Here is a 27,905-nt window from a genome sequence, read left to right as displayed (position 1 = left end):
ACGAGCAGCATTAACATTAACAGGTGCATTAGCAAGGAGCTGGATCAGAAGTGGAGCAGCTGGGACTCAAACCAGTGATCCTATCTGGGATGCTGGAGTCACAGCCCCAACCCTTATAGTGAAAGTTTTAGTATAGGCTATGCCTATATGGCAATGAAAGGAAATGGATATAGAATATACTTTTGGATTTTTTTTGCCTTATATGAGAATAATCCTAAACTTAAAAAAAAATTGGGAGGTATAAATGATTGATTTTGTCATCTGATAGACTGATTATATTCTAGCCTTTAGCACTCCATTTCTGGATATTTCATTTGTACAGAGGTTAGCCATCAAAATTGGAAATGCTTATTCAACATCATGGAACAAGCTCTTGGAGCAATAGAACCCTAGTCCAAACCTAGTTGAGTGTTCTTTCATTGTTCCCATGGAAAGCAGTTGGTATAAAAGATAGTTTAGAGAGTTTACTTGGCAGAGTAAATTGGGAAAACAAAAATTATAAAGTCAGAGAAAGTATATTAATATTCATTTTCATGAGGAATAATCAGAGATAAAGTTAAAATTGTTTCAAATTATGAATTCATGACCTCAAGCACAGTTGGGTATTGAAGTTGACAGCTTCAAAAATTGAAATTGAGTGAAAACATTTTAAGAAGAGAATTTTGGCTATTCTTAAAGGAAAAGGGGGGCAAGGTAGATTCAAGTATAGCTTTCTAAAGATGTAGAATGAAATCATTTCTTTTACCCTCTCAATTAAAAGTGATAACGGATGTGCCTAACTAAAAATCCCATAAGAAAAACTCCTTGAGTTCACCTCTTTCCTTCTTTTAGTTTAGTAAATATGAGTGCTCCTAATAAATATGTGACAGAAAGTTGGAAAGAGATTTACTGAAATAAATACCAGATGGGTGTACTGCTTACTTGAATTATGTGCAGAAAAGAAGGATAATACTATTCCACAAGATTCGCTTTTCAGTGACAAATTCTAAGTCCATCTCCATTGTGAAGATTTCCCCACGTGGACGGGGCTGGTTCCATTTCAGAGAGAGAATCAGTCCTTTGGGAGTTTGTAAGGCCACCCCAAAGGAGTAGAAGTGTGTCCAGCCTCAGCCATTGACATGGATTCCCCAGACAGCCAATAAGAACCATTTCCCTGGTATCCTCCAATAAGAGCCCCTTCCTGCTGCCCTTCCATTCATTTAAACAGAACGTGTCATAGACGTGGATTGTGAGCTAAGCACTGTACAGTGTGTTTGTACATATGTTGCTCATTTAATCATTATTTTAGTTGTTCTCACCTTAGCTCCCTCACAGCTGTCTTTCCTTGTCTCCAATATTGCACCTTCGTTGCTCACTTTCAAGAAATGATGTGTATCACTCTTCACTGAAAAGACTGAAGATGTCTTCCTTTCCCGCATCTTAGGCTAGCCCCACGTTCTCACTGCCTTGGGTTTTCTCTGTGTAACCACTTATCCTTGCTTATGCTTCTGTGTCCTTAGGAAAAGTTAGCATTCCCTTTTTAGAAGCCAAACTTCCCCTGCTGTGATCCAACTCCACACTTCTTTCCTCCCTTGGGAACTTGATTCAACAATTACCTCTCTCCGGTATCTTCAGCCCCCTCCCTCCCTTTCTTATTTCCTTCTGTTGGATTTAGGAGCATCTTTAAGTGTTCCTTGTACTTCCCTCAAATCCAATCCTCCCTGGAGTTGCCACTCAGTTTCTCTATTTCTATTGTTAAGTTTCTTACAGAAGAATACTACACCAGAATTCTCAATGCCTGGCTCGAGCATCTCCCAGCCTCCTGACACTCTCCAGGAAATTCCTTTTCCAACTACCCGTCTGTTTGATGCCAGATTTTCTATGTGTACTTCAACCAAAACTACAGATTGCAACAGATTGAAGACAGAAGCAGATCTGAGAATCCTGCTGTCATCTATTAAGACAGACATGAAAGAGATTTGCAAATGTGTTAATCATTCTTCTTTTCTTGCTAAACTCATTTGTTGCTTGGGAAAATAGTTATTTTTCATTAAAACAACCATATATATTATATTTATAATAGAGTTAGTATACTTAAATAGTTAATAAAATAACATTTAAAACCCAATTACTTGCTTTTAGTTAGTATGTTAAATACTGGCAGATATTATCCCCAAGGTTAAAACTCTCCTTGGGATCCTCAGTAATTTGAAGAGTGAGAAGCTGTTTGAAAATGGACAGACTTACAAAGAGTAGGTCTGTGTTCATAGCCGCTTTCCCTCATGGCTCTCATTGTTTTAACTTTGACTGAAGCATCTCCATTAGTGTCTGGCATCAGATTTCTCAAAGTTGCCACTTCATGAAAGAATTCCCCCTTTTATCCTCCCTGGTTCCTCAGCAGTTTTAAACAGTGCTTACTTCCCTTTTCTTCTTTAAATTCTTTCCTTCTATGAGAATAAACCTCTCTGGTTTCTGCCCAGCCTTCCCAATGACCCTGCTTTCTCTCTTGGTTCCTGTTCCCTGACCTCCACATACTGATCAATTGGCATTGCCACTTGCATGCCGGGATATCTCAGATTTCATAACTTAATATAGAATTTTTTAAAACTATTTATTTATTTATTTATTTGAAAGGCAGAATTACAGAGAGGGAGAGGCAGAGTCAGAGAGAGAGAGAAATCTTCAATCTGCTGATTTATTCCCCAGATAGCCACAACAGCCAGGACTGGGCCAGGCTGAAGCCAAGAGCCAGGAGTTTCATCTGGGTCTCCCATGTGGGTACAGTGCCCAAGCATTTGATCCATTTTCTGCTGCTTTCCCAGGTGCATTAGCAGGTAATTGGGTCAGAAGTAGAGCAGCCAGGTCTCGAACCGGCACCTATATGGGATACAGGTATTGCAGGTGGAGGCTTTACCCATTATGCAACATCAGCCCCTATATAGAATTCTTGATGTCTTCATCTCTCTCCACCCCTTCTCATTTGTTGCTCTTCTTAATCTCCATAACCACATACAATTCTCACTCAGCACATCTGTTAACTCCACCCTCAGACTGTGCCCACAATCCAACCACTCTCCCCAGTTGCTGCCATCAACAAGTCTCAGTCACTCTGTCTCTTGTCGGCCACTGGCTGACAAATTTGCTGTTCCTCTATTGCATCAAGTTCATTCCTGCCTCCAGACCTTTATATATGCAGTTCTCACTACCCAGGATTCTCTTCCTTCTGATTTAACATGACCCACTCCTTTACATCAATGAAGTCTACCATTAAATATCACCTCTTCACAGAAGCCTTCTCTGACTACTTTATGTTAAATAGACAAGCCTCCCCTTTCCATTATTTGTTAGCCATCTTTATTCACTGTTTTATTTTTCATGTATGAAATTGAAAAAATATTCTCTGTCATTATATATTGATATATTTATGATGGGCTTATGTCACAATAAACCCACTGTAGGTTGAAAATATTGTAAGTCGGCCGGCGCCGCGGCTCAATAGGCTAATCCTCCGCCTAGCGGCCCTGGCACACCGGGTTCTAGTCCCAGTCGGGGTGCCAGATTCTGTCCCTGTTGCCCCTCTTCCAGGCCAGCTCTCTGCTATGGCCCGGGAGTGCAGTGGAGGATGGCCCAAGTGCTTGGGCCCTGAAGCCCATGGGAGACCAGGAGAAACACCTGGCTCCTGCCTTCGGATCAGCGTAGTGTGCCGGCCGCAGCAGCCATTGGAGGGTGAACCAACGGCAAAGGAAGACCTTTCTCTCTGTCTCTCTCTCTCACTGTCCACTCTGCCAGTCAAAAAAAAAAAAAAAAAAAGAAAAGAAAATATTGTAAGTCAAAATGCTTTAAATTTTTTAAAAAAATATTTACTTGTGAGAGTAAATACTTGGGGCTGGAGCCAAGAGCTGGGAACTCAGTTCATGTATCCCATGTGAGTGGTTCACTTAAGCCATCACCATTGCCTCTTGGAGTCTACATCGGTGGGAAACAGAGTCAAGAACTGAAGCCTAGAATTAAAACTAGGGACTTTGATGGGGAATGCAGATGTCTTAGCTTCTGGGCTAAGTGCTCCTGAAAATACATTTAATACACCTACCCTATCATTTAATATAACTGCCCTACCTTACATCATAGCTTAGTCTAACCTATCTGAAATTTTTTAGATAACATACATCTAATCAGCCTACTGCTGGGCAAAAACATCTAACATAAAGTCTGTTTTATAATAATGTGCTCAATATTTCATGTGCATGTGCAGATGGATAGTTTTTAGTCGTGATGGCGATCAAAAACATAAAATGCATTACCAAAACCACATTGGCAACACTGGACACTGTAGAGCATTGGTTGTTTCTCCTTGCGATAGGGTGGGGAGGTGACTGGGAGTTGTGCTGGCTGCTGGTGCTCAGTACTGCAATAGAGTATGGTACTACATGTTGCAAATTCAAAAGTATGGTTTCTATGGAATGCATATTGCCTTCACATCATCTTGAAATCGAAATAGCTTCAGTCACACCACTGTCAGTTGGGGACTGGGTCAACTGTGCTTGTTTACTGGGTGAGCACAGGCTGCGTAAGAGGAACACTTCCTTGCACTTAACTCTGTGTCCCTGTCAGCCTGTGCAAAGCCCAGTGCATGGTCACAGGCATACAGTGGATGTTGACTGTGTGAACAAATTGTTAGATATAATTGATCTTGTGAAATCAGCATTCTCAGATGACCTCAGAGGCACAAATCCAGTTTGTTGCATTGTACAACAATATGTGTATACATCCACATATATAAAACAGAAGTTGATCTTTTGAGTTATTGTATTTTATTGAAAGGCAGAGTGATAGGGAGAGAAGGAGAAACACAGAGAGGGATCTTCCATCTGCTGGTTCACTCCCCAAGGGATCTGAACAGCTGGAGCTAGACCAGGTCAAACCCAGGAGCCCAGAATTCTATCCCAGTCTCCCACAGAAATGGTAGGAGTCTAAGTACTTGGGACAGCTTCTGCTGCCTCCCAGGTGCTTTAACAGGGAGCTGGATTGGAAGCATCAAGTAGCAGGGACTCCATTCTAGGCACTCTGGTATGCGGCACAGGCATCCTAAGCAGTGACTTACCTGCTATGTGACAACAGTCACCCAAAAAGTTGATTTTTTAAAAGCCTGAACTGGTGATAATAACTCTACTCATAGGTTATCATTTGGATTTATTATTACATTATTATTATTATTATTTTGACAGGCAGAGTGGACAGTGAGAGAGAGAGACAGAGAGAAAGGTCATCCTTTGCCGTTGGTTCACCCTCCAATGGCTGCCGCGGCCGGCGCACTGTGGCCGGCCCATTATTATTATTCTTTCTCAACCCCTCTGTCCCTTACAGTAGGCAACAGAGGAGCTGGAAGCTGTCTGGGCATATAACCCAAAGGGGCTTGGTTCTTCTCATGTAGAATCCACACAAGCAGGCCCTACTGAAAGCAATATATCATGGCTTTAAATCACCATGCAACTGCTCCCTGGAAAAACTTTCCCTGAAATCTTTATTACAGGGAATGGTGTGGCTGCTCCAATCCTGGCTTCAATTTACAGCATGAATTAAAGCATGGGAGGCAAACTCCTCCACTCCACTGAGTGATGAGGCCGAAGTGTAACCACTACAGCTTTGTAAAATAGCCTAGACATTTATTTCCATGCACTATTTTTAGTAATAAATTAAGACATTTAATTTCCAGAGTGAAACTGACTTCTGTAATCATGGAGTTTGATTTATGCCCTCCCCATCTCTCAGTTAGGACTGACCTACATTTCCCTTCCCTCCTTCCTTCAGTCTCATCCCTGTTCCACAGGTAAAATTCACTAGTAACCAGATCTGCACAAATTACTTGGTATAAAGTGGTTCTAGTGAAAGTTAGACATTTTATCATAGTAATTATTCTCATGTTCCAAGGGCTAACTATCTGTTCATAAGGTGTTGGAAGATTTTTGCCTGTGATTTGGTGGAAACAAACAAGCAAAAAACACTAGGAAAATATTGACCATGCAATTCTAGTGAAAACTCTTGGGAAAGCGATCTAGGAAAAGGGAGAGAATGAACGAAATTGAGAAGACCCTGTAATCTATTGAAATGCTGCATTTTCCCAATTAAGGGAAATAAAACTCCAGTCACTCAATGTCTTTCTAAAACATCACTGTTTTCTGGACATTTTTATGTTTCGTTCTACTTTATTTTCCTAAAAAGTAATTAAATAGTCATTACTCTTAGAGGAAAGATTACTCTGATAATACGGTCAAAAAAAGCAATGTTTCTTAACATTTCTCTGTCAAAAAAATTTTCAGAAAAGTAATAAAAGACTCTGACAAAGAGGAATTATGCAGGTTGAATGAAAAATCCATTTTCAAGTGTTATTGTGGTAGTGTAAAATGATACTGTGTGCTGAAATGCCTAAAAACCTTTGAAACGATGGAATGGTATTTTTAGTATTACTTAGGGTGTTGTATAATCTTATGTAACTTTCTAAAGTATAGAATTTTGAAATTCTCAACTTCAGTTTATGTATCTATAAAATGTTGAAGTGCAAAATAATATCTCTACCTCATGGGATTCTTGGGCAGGTTAAATGACATGTGGATATATGAAATACTTAGCACACTGCTTCACATACAAGTCAATGCCAAAAAAGTGTTAGCCAAAAGCAAAAAGTGGAAGAAAACTTGCCAGACAAAAATGTAACTACAATAGCTGTCACATGTGGATCAATACAAGCACGTTTGAGAGTGAACACAGGTGCTATTAGTAATTATACCTGCACCACAGTTATCAACCCCAGTGTCCCCCGGGGTTCCACAACATGTGGTTTGCCTGTCAATAATCTATCAACATAGTGAGTAATAAACATTTTCTTTTGCAGTGATCACATATGCACAAGGCCAGCAGAGCCCTGAGTTAACAGTCTACCAGTAACTTATCCGCATTGTCAAGCAGTGATATTCATTAGGATTGTTTTCTAATCAGAGCTTGGGTTTACCAAAGTAAAGATCATCAATGACTCTTCAAATTTTATCCAAAAACTAACTTGGCTTATATCCCTTTTTCTTATAAATCAGAAAATTTCCCAAGACTTTACTATCTGCCTGATTAAAGTAATGTGCACTCCAAGTGTTTTGAAATGTCTTTGCAGTGAAGGTATTGTTATTTCAAAGTGCCTACGACTTCCTAGCAGAAATTAAAATGACATTTAATGAGAACAAAAATTTTACTTGAAATGCAATTAGACCAATTTGGACAGTGTTTTTCTAACTAAGATAAAAACAGCTGTGTTTGTTAATCTGCTCAGATGGTATTAGAATTTCTCTTACAGAAACATTTGTTTTGTTTAAGGTATATGATTTTCTAAATTATATTTGACACCATAGATAATGCTATTTTCATTACAAGTTTTTTCTTTAGAAGAGTTATTTCTTTAGAGAGTACTCATTTTCTGTAGCTCACAGGAAGCTCGGGTGATCACGTATTAATAGAGATTTTTGTGGAGAGTTGTTTTAAAGGCTTGTATGTGGAAAACCTCCCAATAAAAATTTAATTTCATGACTAGATATGATTTATTCATAATTATGTTAAAACTTTAAATTTTAAATGCCTGAATAAATAAATGATTTCTGCATAAATTTGTTTAATTTTCCTAAGATGCAAAATTTGCAGATAATTTTCATAGTGTAGAGAAAATATTCCTGTAAATTACTAATTTCCTTTCTCCATTTTAATTTGGATGTGTTGGCATTTTGTAGTTATTACCTCTGCCTTAGTTCACTACATGTTGATGTGACTCACTGAGGTTTCTCTAAAAGTTAGAAAGACAAAAAATAATGTTTCCATTTCCACATTGAGTGGTTTTTCTTGATCTTTCATAATTTAGGTCCATGATATTTATTAGTAATGAATGTTTTCTTGTGTTTATATAAATGCATATATACAAGCAATGGGAGAAATACACAATTTCCTAAGATGTCACTACCAACAACAAATTCAAAAAGCATTACTGCTGTTCAGAGATAGACCTTAAAAATGTGATTGCAAACTCCTGTGTCTGAAAACAGCCTATTATCAGGACATGAAACTAGAAATTTAAGTCCGATGTTGCATTAGTTCTATTGCTATAGAAGATCTTTAAATTGTATTTTTAGGCTAAGTCTGCATTAACTCCCTGCTAATGGCCTTGGAAAAGCAGGGGGGTGATGCTTAACTAAGTGTTTTGACTAGATTAATTGATGTTATTGAACTTCATTTGAATATTTAACTCAACCAGGTGTTATTTTCTCCTTTGAAATAATCATAGGACAGACAGTTTTAGGATAAGGCAGAAGATGAGGTATTCTTTTTTGTATTAATATTATTTTATTGCCATTAAATTTTTTAATTTAATTCTATTTAAAAAAAAAAAAACAGTTGTCTTTGGGTGAGCATTTGGTATAGTGGCTCAGACAACCAAAACCCATATCGCAATGTCTAGGTTTGAATCCTGGTCCCAGATTCCAACTCCCTACTAAGGTACACCTTGAAGGTGACGGGTGATGACTCAAGTACCTGGGTCCCTTTCAACCCTGCGAGACCTGATGGAGTTTCTGACAGCTGTCTTTAGCCTATCCCAGCCCTGGCTGTTATTTGGGGAGTGAACCAGCAGATGGGAGAGCTCTCTTTCTCTCTCTCTCTCTCCCTCTCTCTCTCTCTCTCTCTCTCTATCACTTTGCCTTTCAGGTAAATAAAATAAGAAAATAAATCACTTTTAAAATAATTTTCTTAAAATACATTTAGAACTATAAAGTAAAAGCTATCAGGATATAACAAAATTGAACATTCTTAATTTTTAAAGAAAATAGATGTATTCATTATCCACCAAATATTTCAGCATATCTGCCACGTAAGAGTACTGTGTTCAGTACCATGAAAGATATAAAGGTTGTAATAACATACAATCTGCCCTCAAAGAATTTTTTACATGTTTATGTATATATTAATATGTATTGGTAATTAATAATTCATATAGTGCTTTGATGGGGACCATGTGGACAATATAATTAGGTATAGTCCTTTTTTTTTAGTATTTGCAATGTAAGGATAATTAGAAAGATTGGGTCAAAAAGCAATGGTAAAATATATTAGTTATTTAAGTACTCTGAACCATTTTGATAAGAAATGTATGGAAATAGGACTGTAATTTTGATAGTTTCTGTTGCAGTTTCAGTGGAAAAACAGACATCCTATTCTTTACCCCAGAAGGGAGATATTATGTGTCCCAGACATACTTAAGTGCCCCTTCCCCAGAAACTCAGAGATGGTTTACCAACCCATGTGCACAAAGCCTGTTGGTGAGGAAAAGAGAGAGCAATCTAAATCATTCAGGGTATGTCATGCAAAAACCATGCCTTACAAAGTGAAAACAAAAACGAGAGCCATTTAGTCAAATATCAACATAGCAAATCCTAACTGGTAAACTTCTCTGCATTTTATATTCCTCCAATTATGTTTATAGACTATTTCCAACGAGAATGAATTTGAGAGGCCCTCTTTAAAAAAGTAGAAAATCACTAATGCAAAATCGGTTCCAGGAGTTGGATGAGGCTCTTGAAAATATGGGGCTCTGAAGTGTAAATTGTATTAGTTTTGCAATAATTCCACCTTGGTTCACAAGTAGCTTCAAAACGTGGAAAGTCTGATTGAAGTCAGATATATCTACTAAGTTGTAGTTCCATCATCATAGACTGGTGATATTCAGACACTTGGAGATAGTTCATTGTTGACTTTTACTGATGATCGAAGGCCCTGCCTTAGATTGTTGACTGCATAGACAACTTAATCAACCTACAGACCAATCTGGATAGTTAGAATCGTGGTTCCAACATTCCTTCAGAATTGGAGCTCAGTTTATCAAAGTCAGGCTCACTATATTCTTTATTATCATTTAACTTTGTCCATATAGCACCTGTGGGCTGAGTTAAAATATATTGTATTTTTTAGCATTCTGAGTTTGAGGATTTGCACATTTTGAATTACTTTGGTTTCTTGGAAATATTTAATATACATCACAGTTTCATTGAAAAACACATTTAAGCCAAAATGTCTTTAGGGAAATGTTTTATGTTTTAATGAAGTTGGAAAAAGGAGATAAATTCACCTGCTCAGAGTAACTCAGTAAATCTTGAGAGGAATGTTTTTCTAAATTGCATAGCTAGAATTTAATTCTAGCTGATTTTGTGGACTTGACACATTTTACTCTGCCTTTCTGTCTCCTGAGAAGTTTCTGTTTGGGTTATTTGTACAGATTCACAGATAAAAACATATGTACTAGAGTAAAACCAGCTCAGTCAAACACATCTCCTCTCTATGCCAAACATATCGCTGCTTCAGGACCATGGACTGTCCTCAGGAACTTGTACATATTTCCCCAATGAATCCTTAGGCTGTGATGTATGTTGGAGTTATTATTTACAGAGAAGCTCTTTATGTCTACCATGAATGTACACTGAAGTTTGTATAGCATTCATCTGCATGACAGGTGCTTTATCTTACTGATAATTTTGGCAGAAAACAAATGTCCAAAATATCCCTGTGAGAAATAAAAACAAACCCTAACCCTCCAAAAATAGAACAAAGTCACAACTCTTCAGGTCCTCCTTGGACCTGTGGACAAGACTCATAAACTTCCTTGGAGTCCATTTGGTGTCTGCCAGTCTGGCAGAGAAATGGTTGGAGACAGGACAGCCTGTTAGTAGAGGAGCTGGGGTTGGACTTCGTGCTATCTGTGAAATTTTCCAAATTGCTTCTCCATGTGCCTTGGCTGATTCTATTGAAAAAGAAGACTTTTATAACCTGAGCATGTAAAATACAATGTTAGGGTCTGGAATGCACCTTGGGAGGTAACCTCTCCCATTGCAAATGGGGAAGGTAAAGGGCAGGAAAACTCATGACCGGGGACCTAAGAAGAGTTGGGAGTTGGCAGAGTAGAGAAGTTGCCCCAGATTCCAGAATTTCTTCCTATTTGCCATTTCCCCCCTCAACAGCTTGGTTGTCTGAGGCATTTTTATAACTGCCTGAATTTACTATTGCAGCCCAATACAGTCCAATCTTGGTGTCTGGAAACAACGCATATTTATTGGCACAGCACAGCTGGGTACTGCGTTTAGGGTCTCACGAGGCTAAATTAAGGTGTTGACTGGATTATTTTCTAATCTGGAGCTCAGGATCCTCTTTCAAGACATTCAGGCTGTTGTTAGGACTCATTTCTTTGTAGTTGTGAGACAGAGGCCGCTGTTTTTTTTTTTGTTTTTTTAATTTTGTTTTGTTTTGTTTTTTCTGGCTGTTGGCAGGGGTAGGCTAAGCACCAAGAGGCTGCTCTCAGATTGCAGGCATGTGGCTCTTCCACTCCCTGGCAGCTTCTTGTCCAAAGCCAGAGGATCTCTCTCTTTCCAGCAAAGTCCTATCCTCCTGTTTACGGATTTACCTGAATAGGCAGATCTACCCAAGGTAATGTCCCTCTTGATCAGCTCAAAGTTAACTGATTAATAACCTAATCATAGGACTGGTATCCCTTCTATTCACAATCTTTACCTATGTTCAACTGGAGAGAATTGAACAGAGTGTGTATATCTGAAAACAGGAATCTTCTGAGTCACCTTAGAATTCTGTTTGCCAAATCAATAATGTGGTCATTTCTCAGTATCCATGTGGGATTGATTCCAGGACTCCTGGGAATACCAAAATCTGAGGACTCCCAAGTCTCTTAACATAAAATGCTATAGTATTAGTACGTAATTCGTGCATATTTTCTACATACATGTATGTGTTTGTATGTTCAAATTTATTTTAATTAATTAATTTGTTTATTTTATTTGAAAGGCAAAGAGAGAGGTATTTTTTTGTTTTTGACAGGCAGAGTGGACAGTGAGAGAGAGAAACAGAAAGAGAAAGGTCTTCCTTTACCGTTGGTTCACCCTCCAATGACCGCTGTGGCCGGTGCACCGCGCTGATCCAAAGCCAGGAGCCAGGTGCTTCTCCTGGTCTCCCATGCGGGTACAGGGCCCAAGGACTTGGGCCATCCTCCACTGCACTCCCAGGCCACAGCAGAGAGCTGGCCTGGAAGAGGGGCAACCGGGACAGAATCCGGCGCCCTGACCAGGACTAGAACCCAGTGTGCCGGCGCCGCAAGGCAGAGGATTAGCCTATTGAGCCGCGGTACCGGCCGAGAGAGGTATCTTTTATTTGCTGGTTCACTCCCCAAATGCTCAAAAAACCCTGGACAGGGCCAGATCAAAGCCAGGAGCTAAGAACTCAATCCAGGTCTCTCATGTACATAGCAGGGACACAACTACTTAAGCTATCACCTGACTCCTAGTACCAGGAAGTTGGATCACCAGTGGAGCTGGGGCTTGAATAGAAACACTTTGATATGGGATGCAAGCATTTCAAGCAATGTCAACTGTTGCATCAAGTGCCTGTGCCCCTACACCCCAGGTATATTTTAACTCATCCCTGATTTTCCTATTTTATAATATTTACTATGATGTAGATATCTGTAAATAGTTGTTACCCTGTATTGTTTAGGAAATTATGACAAGAAAAAGGACTGTATCTATTCAGTACAGGCACATTTTTTGGATGGTTTCTATCTGTGGTTGGTTGAAATCAAGGATCTGGAATCTTTGAATAAGGAGGGTAAACTATTCCACTCATTCGAGTACTAGTTTTTGTTTATACCTCCTTTCCTCTCTATTGCTTCCCTCTGGCCTAGGACAGTCTTTTGTCCTATGGAAAATCTAGGAAAGGAGGCTAAGAGAAGACGAATGAAGAGCAAAGTGGTGAAAACCTCAGATCCACAGAAAGATGCTATTCTTACTGATTGTATTTATTCCTTGTAACCATAAGGGCAATGGCCTGGGATAATCTGAAATTACCTCATTGATAAAAACTGAATGATTTAAAAACCCACCTATTCATTTATCATAATTCTCCTTTTGGTAAAGTTGGCCTGGACTTGGAGATGTTGGGGTACCTCTGCTGGGCTGGTAGGAACAGCAGCAGCTGGAAGTAAGGAAACCCAGATGCCCTTATCCTAGTGCTTATTATAGGCTGGGCACGTTACACAAGTGGCCTGGTACAATAGATACCATAATCCCTACTTTACAAATGAGAAAAGAGCAGTGAGGCAGGGAGTCAGAATTTGAAGGTCTTTGTTCCTTTGGTGCTTTCTTGGGCCCTCTCTCTGTCAGCCTTTGCTCCAGGCCCATGGCAGGGACAGGAACCTCTGACCATCTCACACCATGTAGGCAGAGACTTGGGGATGGCCAATGAGGTCACTGAGTGACAGGTACATTTTGAAAGCAAGGAAATCTCAACCAATCAAAAAATATCAGTTATTGGAATGGGTTTTTGGTTTAGCAGTTAATACGCAGGTTAGGACACTAGCGTACAACATCAGGGTACATGGCTTTGAATCCTGGCTCAACTCTTGATTCCAGCTTCATTGTAGTACATACCCAGGGAGGATCAGGTGATGGTTCAAATCGTTGAGTCCCTGATGTCCACGTGGGAGACCTTGGATTGGATCCCCAGCTTTCAGCTTTGGCTTGGCCCAGCCCCACCAGGTATGGGTATTTGGAGAGTGAATGAACCATGTCTCTGTCCCTCTGCTTCTCATAAGTAAATTTTAAAAATACATTTCAGGGCTTGAATTCTGGTGTAGTGGGTTAAGCTATCCCTTGCAATGCTGTCATCCCTTATTGGAGTGCCAATCTGAGTTCACCTACTCAATTTTCCATTAGCTTCCTGCTAATGTGCCTGGGAAAGTGGTAGGTGATGGCCCAAGTTCTTGGATCCCTGTCACCTGCATGGGAGAACTGGATAGAGCTTCAGGCTCCTGGCTTCAACTCGTTCCAGCCATTGCAACCATTGTGAGAGTGAACCAGCAGATGGAAAATGCTCTCTCTCTCTGCCTGCCTGTGTCACTCTTCAAAAGAAGTAATCTTTAAAAAAACAAATAAAATATACTTCAACTATATGAAGGAACTCTTTTAATTCTCCTTTACATAATAATATTTTTCTTATTTTTTTATTTAGTAAATATAAATTTCCAAAGTACAGTTTATGGATTACAATGGCTCCCCCCCATAATTTCCCTCCCACTTGCACCCCCCCTCCTGCTCCCTCTCCCATTCCATTCACATCAAGATTCATCTTCAATTATCTTTATATACAGAAGATCGATTTAGTATTTATTAAGTAAAGATTTCATCAGTTTGCACCCACACAGAAACACAAAGTGTAAAAATACTGTTTCAGTACTAGTTATAGCATTACTTCACATTGGACAACACATTAAGGACAGATCCCACATGAGAAGTAAGTACACAGTGACTCCTGTTGTTGACTTAACAATTTGACACCCTTGTTTATGGCATCAGTAATCACCCTAGGCTCTAGTCATGAATTACCAAGGCTATGGAAGCCTTTTGAGTTCGCCGACTTCGATCTTATTCTGACAGGGTCATAGTCAAAGTGGAAGTTCTCTCCTCCCTTCAGAGAAAGGTATCTCCTTTTTTGATGGCCCTGTTCTTTCCACTGGGATCTCACTCACAGAGATCTTTCATTTAGGTCTTCTTCTTTTTTTTTTTTTTCTTTTCCATGGTATCTTGGCTTTCCATGCCTACAATACTCTCATGGGCTCTTGAGCCAGATCCGAATGCCTTAAGGGCTGATTCTGAGGCCAGAGTGCTATTTAGGACATCTGCCATTCTATGAGTCTGCTGTGTATCCTGTTTCCCATGATGGATCATTCTCTCCCTTTTTGATTCTATCAGTTAGTATTAGCAGACACTAGTCTTGTTTGTGTGATCCCTTTGACTCTTAGACCTATCAGAGTGATCAATTGTGAACTGAAATTGATCACTTGGACTAGTGAGATGGCATTAGTACATGCCACCTTGATGGGATTGTATTGGAATCCCCTGGCACGTTTCTAATTCCACCATTTGGGGCAAGTCCGATTGAGCATGTCCCAAATTGTACATCTCCTCCCTCTCTTATTCTCACTCTTATATTTAACAGGGATCACTTTTCAGTTAAAATTTAAACACCTAAGAATAATCGTGTGTTAATTACAGAGTTCAACCACTAGTACTAGAACAAAAAAAAATACTAAAATGGATAAAGTATTACATTGTACATCAACAGTCAGGACAAGAGTTGATCAAGTCTGTTTCTCATAGTGTCCATTTCACTTCAACAGGTTTCTCCTTTGGTGCTCAGATAGTTGTCGCCAATCAGGGAGAACATATGATATTTGTCCCTTTGGGACTGGCTTAATTCACTCAGCATAATGTTTTCTAGATTCCTCCATCTTGTTGCAAATTACCAGGTTTCATTGTTTTTGACTGCTGTATAGTATTCTATAGAGTACATGTCCCATAATTTCTTTATCCAGTCTGCTGTTGATGGGCATTTGGGTTGGTGAATTGAGCTGCAATAAACATTAATGTGTAGACAGCTTTTTTGTTTGCCAATTTAATTTCCTTTGGGTAAATTCCAAGGAGTAGGATGGCTGGGTTGTATGGTAGGGTTACATTCAGGTTTCTGAGGAATCTCCAGACTGACTTCCATAATGGCTTAACCAGTTTGCATTCCCACCAACAGTAGGTTTGTGTCAGTCCATTTTTCCCCACATCCTCTCCAGCATCTATTGTTGGTAGATTTCTGAATGTGAGCCATTCTAACCGGGGTGAGGTGAAACCTCATTGTGGTTTTGATTTGCATTTCCCGGATTGCTAGTGATCTTGAACATTTTTTCATGTGTCTGTTGGCCATTTGGATTTCCTCTTTTGAGAAATCTCTATTGAGGTCCTTAGCCCATCTCTTAGGTGGGTTGTTTATTTTGATGTTGTGGAGTTTCTTGATCTCTTTGTAGATTCTGGTTATCAACCCTTTATCTGTTGCATAGTTTGCAAATATTTTTTCCCATTCTGTCGGTTGCCTCTTCACTTTCCTGAATGTTTCTTTTGAAGTACAGAAACTTCTCAATTTGATGCAATCCCAAATGTTAATTTTTGCTTTGAGATCAACACTATATATAATAAATTCAATTTTCTTTATAGAGGAATTTACAAATAAGGGATTAGCTGAACTTTATGATTATGATGTTTCCTGAGTAACAGGTGTTAATATCATTATTATTAACAAACATTAGTATTTTTTTTTAACATGAGGAAATAAGGCATAGAATAGGTAAGGGGCTAACATAGATTTAAGTATATGAAAAGTTAGTGATAGAAATTAGCTATCCTTTTTCTAGACCCCTGTGAATGGCAACTTTTGGTTAAAAAATCAATTTAAGATATAGCTTATACACAGAGCTTGGAAAAAATGCAGTTATTTTGTGAAAGTTGTTTGGGACATAAAAGTTTGGAAAGATTTCAAATCCTTTAAGTGCTGCCCAATTAATCTCAAGTTGAATTAAATGTACATTGTTTACACAATTTATAGACTCTTCATTTATATACATATATACATACATATGTGTGTGTGTGTGTATAAAATGTTGAGTGTGTAATTTAAGGAACTAGAGAGATGGTTTCTGAGGCATCATTGCTGCATAGCAAGTAGGCAGCCTGGACAACAAATCACTGTCATAATGTAGATGTTAAACTGAAGATTCATAGAAGGGAAACACACAGTCAAATCTTATAGGGAGTGTCATTGAAAAAAATAGAAGAGGTGAGTTTGGGAATGATCAAGAAGTAAGAGTAGAAGTCTACCAGGCAGAATGGAGAAAGGAAATTCTAGCTAAGAGAAAAAACAGAGTTAAAGTTATAGCAATGAGAGGATATGTATCATCCAGTATGGCCAGAGTACCCTAAAATGCACAGGAAAAAATGAAATATTTATGCAGCAGTGAGGCTGGGAAGGACCTGGCTGCTTTCTACAGAGAAGTTTCAATGTTATGGCAACAGGAATCCAATACAAAATGTTATGTTAAGGAATGACAAGAAAATAACTATATTTTGGAAGATTAACTCTGGTAGCAGGAGGGAGAATGGCTGCATGTGAGAACACAACTGCAGCTGTAAAAGGACCTCTTGGGAAATCCAGTCAAAGAATGACATGGAAGACTCAGAGAGAGAAGCGAAGGAGATAGGAGATAACAATACAAGTGGCTTCTGAGCTGGATGGACTGGACTTGGTGGCACCAAGTGGCTGGATCTGGGGAGGAATAGAGGAAGTAAGGAGAAAAATGGTTTTTGGTCTTGAGCTATGTCTGGTTTTTGGTGGGGGAGACTCATTTGGAACGTAATTAGTTTGAGGTAGTGGGAAGTGGAAGCTTGGAGTTCAGGGGAAAAATAGAACTGAGATATACATTTGTGAATGCTCATCTGAGGTAGTGGCAGGGAATGGCATTTTTATGGGATTATCATACTGTTATGAAGAAAATAGTTTTAAATATTGGGCTATGGGCCAGCATGTAAGAGGTAAATATGAAAAAAAAAGATTTAGGAAAAAGAAAGTTCTATCACTAAGATACTACTAGGAGTCTCAGGATTAGATTTGAAGATGATCATGTTTCAGTGTCTCCTGGGCACGATGAAGACTGACAACAGAACTCTTTATATGACAGTTAGGAAGGCCAGGGTGAATTCTGAGTGGTTCCATGAGACTGGTGGTGAGTTGGAGGTGGGTTCCTTGAGCTGATCAATGCAAAAGAATTTGAGAGGGTTTGGTAGTGAAAGGAGAGGAAAGGTCAATAGAACGTGTTTTGTTATGATTTCATGTTATAAAGGGGACAGAAAATATTTATAGAGAGAATGGATTCTTGGGGAAACAGAGCATGAGGTATTGGGGGGCCGATTACAGAGGCATGACAAGAATTCAAAGAATTGGTAATACTTTAATGAATGCTTCTTAGGTAATAGGAAAAAATGAAAATTTTAAAGAACAAATTAGTTGAGAAAATGCATATTAACTTAAGCTCTTTACATTGTACTTTTGAGATGGCTTTAGTTCCCATAATAGACAAACACTGATGGAAATCCCAACACACTCTGGCTCTCAGGGATCTGTTTATTATCATGAAAATAAAAAATGATTTCCATTTTATTCCATCATATTATCTTTTTGAAACAACAACAGAAAAGAAGGTCATAAGAATCCCAAAGCAAGAGAAGACACCTAGGCAAAAGTGACTTTCTCCTCCCACATACAAAAACAGGGCTGATTTTGGTCAGTCTGAAAGACAGGAAGGAGACACCTAGATGGATAGACTTTTTTTTGTGCCTGGACATAACTGTTTTGTATGATCCCAAAGCCTTCAGTACATGCCAAGACCAAAGAAAAATCACTCACAAATGCTAATGTGAGCATATTCCTAAACATTTCATCAAATACCAAATACCAGGACCACTCCCAGAACTTCCTGGGCCCCAAAGAATCCTACTTACTGGGTAGAATCCTTGGCAAGGCCAGAGCTCCTTGCACCATTTGAAATAAGTGGTTTCCATCTTGCACCTATGGGAAAGAGCTGGAACAAGCCCAGTCTTTATGATCAAGCAGAAAAGTGAACATTTTCTATAAGAATGCAATCTTCTGCATATTGGTCACCAGTTATATTTTGGACATTGTTTGGTTTCCATCAAGTTAGCTAATTATTCTTCTAAATGATCTTTAAGAGATAACTTGCCTTTTTGAGTTGTTAATACTTGGGAAATTCTTTCCCCACATGAATAAGAACTGAAAGACACATAGATTTTTAACACACACATACATAGAAATTCCTTCACACGCAATTTGTTGAAAGTTAGTTTATTGTAAACCCACTTGTGTTCTAGGCCTGGATCCAGGGGTGGAGGGACTGCAGCATTCCACTGAGAACTTCACTCTTGGCTCTCAGCTTCGGACTAAAGATCCCTAGTCAAGTCAGATACATGAAGTACTGTGTTCTCACATGGGGAGGCACTGAAAGCAATGGTGGACAAAGGGTGTTTTCATAAAGATTTAGTAAAGAAGTTAGAAGAAATTATATGGAAAGGAAGGAACTGGCCTATAGTATTATTACATGCCTGGGCCCGGTACACAGCATCGTGGGTCATTGTTTCATTCCATACAGCTCCAATATCATGACAACATTATGAAGTAATTTCCTATATGCTATAATCTGGTTTGGAAGTGCTCTCCACCAGGTGTCTCTTAGAGAATATACAGAAAAAAAAAGAGTTGATCTGTTAAATTACTCTCCCTGTTCAAATATTTGAAGGACTAATTCATCACTCGAGACGTTCCATTTATATTTTAACATCATTATAAATTTAATGAGATGAATCTTTGCACAGTTGTGAAGAAAGTGTCCTTTGAAAGGAAAGAAGATGTTAACCTTGGAGAGGATTTTGTGAGTTTACTCTTGAAAGCTGTCATAGCACCCAATCTCTCTTTTGGTTGCATAATTAATGTATACAGAATCTGATCCCCAAGTATGTATGGAGAAATCCCTTTGCATTTGCTGGATAAATATGGATGATGGGAAGAGAGCAAAATGTTAGAGAAATTAAATCTAAACTCAAAGATAGTTCTAAGGTGGTTACTGGGTGCAACTTGATGAATTGACAATGTAGGGACTTATCACTAGTCTTGGGAGTGAAAATAATCTGAAGGGGAGGAGAACCTTCTACTATGCCCAGGGTAAGAAGGGATTAGTAATGCTGTGTTTGCAGATTTTCATTTATTATCATTTGTCACCACTTCCTCACTAAAATCCACGTATTTTATGGGCCTTTCTGATACGTCCCAAGACTCCATGGGAGGAAATGAAACCAATAAGAGCAATCTGCAGGTGAAACTTGCAAAGATGATTTAGGGGGAAAGCTGTAATCATCTTTCCTGTTTGTTTGTTTGTTTGTTTGACAGGCAGAGTGGACAGTGAGAGAGAGAGAGAGAAAGGTCTTCCTTTTGCCGTTGATTCACCCTCCAATGGCCGCTGCGGCCGGCGTGCTGCAGCTGGCGCACCGCGCTGATCCGAAGCCAGGAGCCAGGTGCTTCTCCTGGTCTCCCATGGGGTGCAGGGCCCAAGCACTTGGGCCATCCTCCACTGCCTTCCCGGGCCACAGCAGAGAGCTGGCCTGGAAGAGGAGCAAGCGGGACAGAATCCAGCACCCTGACCGGGACTAGAACCTGGTGTGCCTGCGCCATTAGGCGGAGGATTAGCCTGTTGAGCCACGGCGCCGGCCCTTTCCTGGTATTTTACCATTTCACTAAAGTTATCACCTTATCTCCCAGAGAAAGTACTGAGAGATTATACTGACCAGTCCATATTTTTTAATTTATGTATTTGTTCCTGAAAGAGCTTGTGTTAATAGAAGTTATCCCAAAGCCTCATATCTAGTATCATAATCGGCATTACCATTTAAACATTCAACCTAATGAACATCAACACACACCTTGATAGATACATAGTCTTACACACATGTGAAAGTAATTCTACTTATCTTCATTTATTCACTTATTAACAAAATATATGACCTATGATGAGATAGGTATAATGCCGGCCATCTAAGACAGAACATGAAATAGTCTTTGCCATCAAAGAGATTAATACCCAATGGGAAGAGATTGTTGTAAAAAAAAAATCACAAAATAATTACATAATTACAAACTGGTAGAGAGTTGTTTAAAGGGAGATTAAAACAGGATGGACTGAAACAGTTTTCAAAGGCAATAAAAAGCTTTTCCAAGCAATTGAAATTCAGCTGGAGCCTGAATGGCAAGTGGAATTAGAGTGTGGTGGCTGCACGAACAGGCCGAGGCGGCAGCAAGCACGGAGGCAGGGAAGCTGGAATGAAGGGCAGGCTTTTAGGTAGGCGGCCTAGTGCGGCGCAGTCACCCAGGCTGACTTCAGGCACAGCCTTGCTCTTCTAGCGCACTGTTTGGGAAAGCAGAGTGAATGCATTATGTGTGCCTTTCAAAATGACTCCTTTGACCACTCTATGTGGCAAAATAATCAGAGGAAGGGACAGTCCAGGTGGAAAGTTCACTCAGGTCAAAGCAATGAAAGGAAGAAGTCTTGGATTTGGGTGTACTTAGTGAAGAGGAATAAAAGGAAACTGACATCAAAATGACAGAACTTGGGGATGGGTTGGCTGCAGAAAAGATGTCAAAATGATTGTCCGCACAGATAATTAATAGACTGATAGAAAATAGTGATATCAGAACTAGGCTTTTTATGTTCATTGTATTTTATTTAAATTTGTCCAGTGCAAAAGTATTTCATGTTTGCCAGGTAAAAAGTATGGTTCTAGGAATTCAAATGTATAGAAATATGAGAAAAGTAGGATGCAGAATACACAGGTTCTTCCTTCCACTGGCTCATATTCAAATATAGATAGTGGTTTTCATTTTCAATAGGGAATAAGAAACAGTTACTATATCCCATGTATGTATATATACACACACAAATGTACCCAGGGTGCATGTCCATATTTTATATGCTAAATGTGTAAAAAAAAAGAAAACTTGAGATACTTGCATGGCTTTCACATCTGAAGTACAGGTATGTTGCAAGGGGATTGAGAAGGAGAAAGATAAATAATTAGTGCGCAGGTCAGGAAGAGTAACTGAAAAGTAGGGTGGGACAGTGTTTTTAAAAGAAACAAAAGTGTTTTCAAAAACTAGTAAGTCTGGTATATCCACCTTATTACAAAAGATATTGGCCTGATTTATCAAATAGTGTCCAAAAAAGAAATGAGGTATGAGTATTCATCTGAATAATGCATTTTTTTAAAGGAGAGGCAAAGAGACAGAGACAAATAGAGCTGGTTCAATCCCTAAATGCCTTCAGTGTCCAGGACTGGGCCAGGCTGAAGCAAGGTGCTGGAAACTCAGCTCAGGTCTCCCAAAAGAGTGGCAGAGACCCCATTATTTGAACCATCGCCATGGTTTCTCAGGGTGTGCATTAACAAGAAGCTGCAATCAAAATGTTGAGTCAGGACTCAATCCCAAGTACTCTTTCTTACATAAGATACAAGTACTTTAACTGCTAGCGTAACACCTACCCCTGTATTACGAGTTTTTAATTCATATTATCAATGATTAGAGTATAAGCATATCACCAGCAATAATGATAAATATTAACAATGTAAATCAACGATGTGCTGGGATTTTTGAAATTCACATGTACAGGGAGTCTTCTGTGGTACAGTGGGTTAAGATGCCTGGATCCCAAATGGGAGTGTCTGGTTTGAGTCTTGGTTACTCAGCACTTCTGATCCAGCTTCCTGTTAATGTAGCAGTTGATGATGACCCAGGTGCTTGGTTTTCTGCCACCCAAGTGGGAAACCTGGATGGAGTTCCTGACTCCTGGCTGGAGCCTGGTCTAACCTGGGCTGTTGCTGGCAGCAACCTGGGCAGTAAAGCAGCAGATGGAAGATCTCTCTCCCTGTCTCTCTCTTCTCTCTCTCTCACTGTGCCTTTCAAGTAAAATAAATAAATCTGTTTTAAAAAAATTTTTTTATTATTATTTATTTTTGAGAGATAGAGTTACAGAGAGAGGGAGAGGCAGAGAGAAAGGTCTTCCATCTGCTGGTTCACTCCACAAATGGCCACAACAGTCCTAGCTGCACCGATCGGAAACCAGGAGCCAGGAGTGTCCTCTGGGTCTTCCCACATGGGCGCAGGGGCCCAAGGACTTGACCCATCTTCCACTGCTTTCCCAGGCCACAGCAGAGAACTGGATCAGAAGAGGAGTAGCTGGGACTAGAACTGGTGCCCATATGGGATGCTGATACCACAGCACCGGCCCTAAAATAAATAAATATTTAAAAAATTCACACATGAAGAAAAAAATCAAAGCAGATTTCATCTTAATGTTGTTTGAGCATTACCTTTTTAGTATATTTCTTCAACTTCTAAACTTACTGTTTTGTTATAAAACTCTTCGTAACAGACTATTAATTAGTAATTCCATTAAATATTTGTCAAATGTTATAGACAACACCATTTTTCGTTTCTTGAGGGTATCTTGCTAGTCAGAGTGCTTTGTCGCGCTCACTTGCATGTTGATTCTAGGGGTCTTATTAAATATACAGGACACTTGCTCATCTGTGAATTATTAAGCCTCCTTTCATCTCCCTTTCCTCCCTCATAGGATAGTCCTTACCTATGTCATCAGTTTTGTGTACATTCCTTTTGATTACTTGTTAATGTCTCCTGCGTGTAGTGATCGTGTGTGACAGTTCGCTAAGACAGTATGTAATTGTGCTGAGCCATGAATATAAGTATGGTGCAGATGGTGGAACATTCTTGGAATCACTAGAGCCAGACTTGTCATCAAGCTAGTGAAGTTTCAGGGCCTCTCCCCTTCCAAGGCCCCTTCAGTGTTCTTGGGCCTAGATTTGTATTTTTAATTTTGTTTTCTTTTCCTTTACAAAGATTACCCTCCCCCAAACCCGCCTCCAATTTTATGAGCTTCAGACTCAAGACGAATTTACTTTTTCATATTGTACTATAATAATTAGTCTTTCTGCCTTTCTCACAATATTTTAGCTTCCTGAGAACAAGGGTAGTCTTTTAGTTCAGTTTCTCTCCTGTCTAGCATTTAGTTCATTTAGTGTGAATGAATCATATACATTTAGTGGTTGTTCTGGAGTGGACTCTGGTGAGTGAGATTTTCTTTGCATTCATGCATCTTCATTAATGTCAAGTTTGTTGCAAAAATTTTTAAGAGGTAATCTTTGTTTAAATTATATCTTATGTTACCTAGTTTTTAAAAAAAGTTCAAAGTAACCACAGAATTCTGAATTAAATGTATAATATTTACTATCAGCATGTACAATATTTTTGCAAAAATATAAAAACATGTCAGTCTTCTTTCATTTAATCTTTTCTTTTTCTTTTCTTTCTTTCTTTTTTTTTTTTTTAATTCCCTTGGAGTAATTCCCAAACGGGAATTACTGAGAAAGGGTATATTCAGCCAGCTTTGTAGCTTCTAAGAGTGCTTCTAAAAGTTAAGCCCAACCGAAGAAAACCGTAATGGCACATGACTCTGCTTCTTTTAAGCTGTCATGTAATATAAGATCGAAATTTTGCCTTTGTTTATTTCTCAGGGTGCTTATTTATAAATCTCTACTCTTTTTTCAAAGTTGACATATGTTGACAGGTTGACATATGCTACCTAAGAGCTTATATACTCTGTATGATACTTGCTCTAAGAGCTGAACAATACACAGGTTAATAAAATTAAATCATGAATGTATGTCATCATTTCTAAATGATACAACTGAGGGTCATATTTTGGGTTTTAATAAGGTAAAAAATGTTCTTGCTCCTTTCTCTGTCCCTTGTTATGGTCAGTTCCAAGGTTTTTGTTTTGTTTTTTGTTTGTTTTTAAATGCTAAAAAAATTTATTTGTCACTTCCTGACCGCAGAGATGAATAATTTAAGAACAATGCCAAACTGTTGATACATCTCATAAATGTTTCAGCTATCAAAGGAATGTACTTTTATTTGGCCAATCTTTTAGATATTCATAAATAATATAAAAAACCTGAAAAATCAACATTAAATAACATGAGGATACTTAAACAATGTATTAGTAGAAAAAACATTTTGGATTTTGTCATTAATTGCCTGGCAATTCAGCTGCAATTGACAACTAAAATATGGTGCAGCATCTGGACCCCACAGAAGGCAGCTTTATCACTCACCTGCCACTTCATCATCTTTCTTGAAAGTTCCTTCAGCCTTTATCACTGTAATCTTTACTCTTTTTCTCCATCACAGCCAACCAAAAACAGTTACTGAATGCTCATGCATATGCATTTATATTCCTCCCTTCACCTTCATTCCCCAGGCTGAAAATTTCTGTAGGACTCTCGCTGCCATGTTTTATTTTAAAGGCACTGTAATATCAGTAACCTTTTCTGTAGTCGTTTGTGCTTAGTTTTGGAAGATTGTCAACATCCTCTATAGGTTCATTCACATGGAAAATTAACACAAAAATGTAGGCTTTTTCATTCCCCTCATCAAAAAGTTGCTATGAATTAATGAATAAGCTGTTTTGCCAAGTAAAGCATCTAGATCTCAAACAGTGACTGGATTTCAGTATTTCTTCCATAGGCTTGGTTTTACTATTAGCTTCCTAATTTATATTTGGGAAGATCTGAAATTGTTTAAAAATTTCCAAAATAAAATTTAAGTCCTTCCATTCTAAAATAACGGCATGTTTGATGGCATATGGCTAGTGTAGGCTAAGCCCTGACACGCTCTCACATGTTTGAGATAAAGGACCCTTTTTGAAAGGACTTCTCTGATTTTGCTGTTTCCTGCTTGCTGGGCAGCGGCCACTCCTGGGAAAACACAGACATTTCAACCAGCTTCAGACTCCAGCCGGGCAGAGTATTACAGTGCATAATCTTATCTCTGGGTCTGCTGCTTTTTGTGGCCCAGTCAACTTTATATTTGGTGTTTGTTGGAAGGCTACCATCAGACATTTAGGCACAGAACTTGTAGAAAAAAATTAACGATGACACCACTGCTAAGATGTCTTTGAATAACGAAACCTATGCAACGGAGTTTGTATCTTCTTACAATGCAAATTCAACTGGGATAAAATTGTTTCAGGATAGTTTTAAAAAGGAAAGTTTTTGCCACCTACCTAGCAAGGCGAGGTAGCCCAGATCTCGACTTCTATTTACACTGTGACAGCCAGAAAGTACCCTGCGAAGCCTATATATGCAGGGAGTGTTTCAGTTAGCATCAACGCCAGAGCATAGGAAATCAGATGCAGGTCGTTTTGAAAGTGCAGTCGTGGGGTACGGCCGTGGATGGTTCATACTCACCACTGCCTAACCACAGCCCAGAACCCATCGCCGCCGGCGCGGGCTACGCGGCTGCGGGTTGGCTACCAGAGGGCACTTTCCTGTGCACGGAGGCCATGCTGGATGGTTCGGTGGTGCAGAGCGCTGTGGCCCGCGCCCGCTGTCGTACGCAGCACCGGTGCCAGTGCCTTCTGGATGGCACTGCGCTCCACAGTTCTCCACCAGAGGGAGGACAAGCAGGGAGTACGTTTCACACGCACGCAGTCCCGAGGCAGGTTTGAACGCTTTCGCAGCCGGCGCGGAAGCACCGACGGGGTCTGCCCGGCTGCCCTCGCTCGGCCTCCCCCTACCTCCTCCCCGCTCGGCAGCACGGAGCGGCCGCGGCCACAGGGACTGCTTGGCCGTGAGTTCGAGCTGCGTGTTCCCCGTGCCTCCGAAAGCAAGTCGCTGTAGGAGTTGAGGACACCCCCCGGGGAAGGGGCCAGGTTCTTCTGCAGCAAAAGCTGGAGATGGCAATTCTGACAGGCGCGTGCCGAAGCGCACGCGGGCGGCACGCGCGCGCCCTTGAGGAGCGGGCCCTACCGCGACAACGCAATCTGCTCACCTTCAGGGGTCAGTGAGCCCTGCCGGGGTGCCCAGAGCTGTCTCACCTTAAACTCGCTTCCCGCACCCTCCGTGCCAGAGCGCTTTAAGGAACGAACCCTTCGCTCCCCAACATTCATTCAGGGGGCTCCAGAGCCTGAACTGGGGGTGTGGGTGGGGGCGGGGAGCAGGTGTCAGTCAGGGCCGCGAACTTTCCCGCCAGCGTCTTCCTCCGCACCAAAGGCAGCCCTGTCAGGCGCGGCCCGGCTGAGGAGAGCGACAGCCGCGGGTCTCCGCCTCGCGGGTCGCTCGCTGCCTGCGGCCGCGGCGGCGCCTTCGCGCAGCTTCCAGCGACCCCTGTCGGGGGCTCCCGGCAGCCGCCGCCGCCGCCCCCCGCCCGGCCCGCTCGGCTGCGCCCGGGAGCGCCGAGGCCAGGCTCCTCCCGGTGGCGTGTCCGCGCCTCGGGGTGGGGGTGTGGTGGGGAAGAGGGAGGGGGCGAGGCTAGGGGGAGGGTGAGAAGGAGGCGCCAGCCTCCAACCTGCGGGAGGTGGGTGGCTGTGGGGCAATTGAAAAAGAGCCGGCGAGGAGTTCCCCAAAACTTGTCGGAACTCCGGGCGCGCGCGCTGAGGGGCAGGAGCGGAGCGCTGCGCACGGCGACGGCCCGGGAGAGAGATGCGAGCACTGGCGGGACGGTGACCGCCTTCTCCCTCCTTGGGGCTGCGAGGGCGCCGGGCTGAGGCCACGACAGGGAGCCGACAGCGGCGGGACCCAGCGCAGCGGGGACCCACGACGTCCCCGAGAGACCGGAGCAGCCCCGAGAAGCGCGAGGGCGAACGCCCGACGCAGCGATCGCCGGCCCCAGGTGGCCGGGGCCGCACGCCGCGTCCGCGGGCGACAGGAGACGCTCTGCCCCTCGAGGGACAAACTTTTCCCAAGCCCCGGGACCAAACTTGTCGCGCATCGCCCTTCGCTCCGGAGCCATCCGCGCGGAGCGCTCACTTCTCCGGCGAGATGTCCGAGCGCAAAGAAGGCAGAGGCAAGGGGAAAGGCAAGAAAAAGGACCGAGGCTCTGGCAAGAAGCCCGCGCCCGCCGACGGCGGCCCGAGCCCAGGTGAGTGCGCGGCGCGGTGCGGCGCGGCCCGGGCCCCGCGATCCTCCACCTCCTGGGCAGCCGTGGCCTCGCCCGCGCCCTGCGCTCTCGGCGCCTGGCTCAGCTCCCGTGCGTCCGCCGAGCCGGGCGGCGCTTCCCCGCCGTGGGGCCGCCCCTCACCTGCGCGCCGGGTGGAGAGGCGGCCGTCTTGGCCCGCACCCTCCCAGGCCCCCGGGGCGCGCCGCGTTCGCTGGCACCGTCTTCCCCCGAGCCTCCGCGGCTTGAGCCCAGCCCAGGAGCGGGACTCGGAGAGCCGGGGGCCGAGGCTCGGTGCGCGCGTGCCCGGGCGCCAAGGGCTTTGCGCGGGCCCCGTCTGCCCTCTAGCGAGCAAAGCGGGAACGGGCCGCCGCCGGGAGCGCGAGCCGGGTCTCCCCGGA

General features: G+C 41.5%; 1 protein-coding gene across 5 annotated transcripts in view; it reads left to right on the top strand.

Moving 5' to 3' along the window:
* Positions 1 to 27,905, top strand: part of NRG1 (neuregulin 1) — a 1,197,015-nt gene that overhangs the window by 926,363 nt on the left and 242,747 nt on the right. For 3 of the 5 annotated variants that reach the window (XM_062213037.1, XM_062213039.1, XM_062213040.1), the window contains exon 1: positions 27,293 to 27,489. The exons of the other annotated variants lie outside the window; for them this stretch is intronic. In XM_062213037.1, coding sequence (XP_062069021.1) covers positions 27,390 to 27,489 — 100 coding nt within the window. In that variant the 5' untranslated portion in view covers positions 27,293 to 27,389. Of the gene's footprint in view, positions 1 to 27,292; positions 27,490 to 27,905 lie in introns of those variants that run through there. 5 annotated transcript variants of the gene reach the window in all.

Source organism: Lepus europaeus, chromosome 16 (assembly GCF_033115175.1).
Source record: "Lepus europaeus isolate LE1 chromosome 16, mLepTim1.pri, whole genome shotgun sequence".
Taxonomy (NCBI): domain Eukaryota; kingdom Metazoa; phylum Chordata; class Mammalia; order Lagomorpha; family Leporidae; genus Lepus; species Lepus europaeus.
Note: the sequence above shows the minus strand (reverse complement) of the source record. Positions and strands in the feature narration are given on the sequence as shown.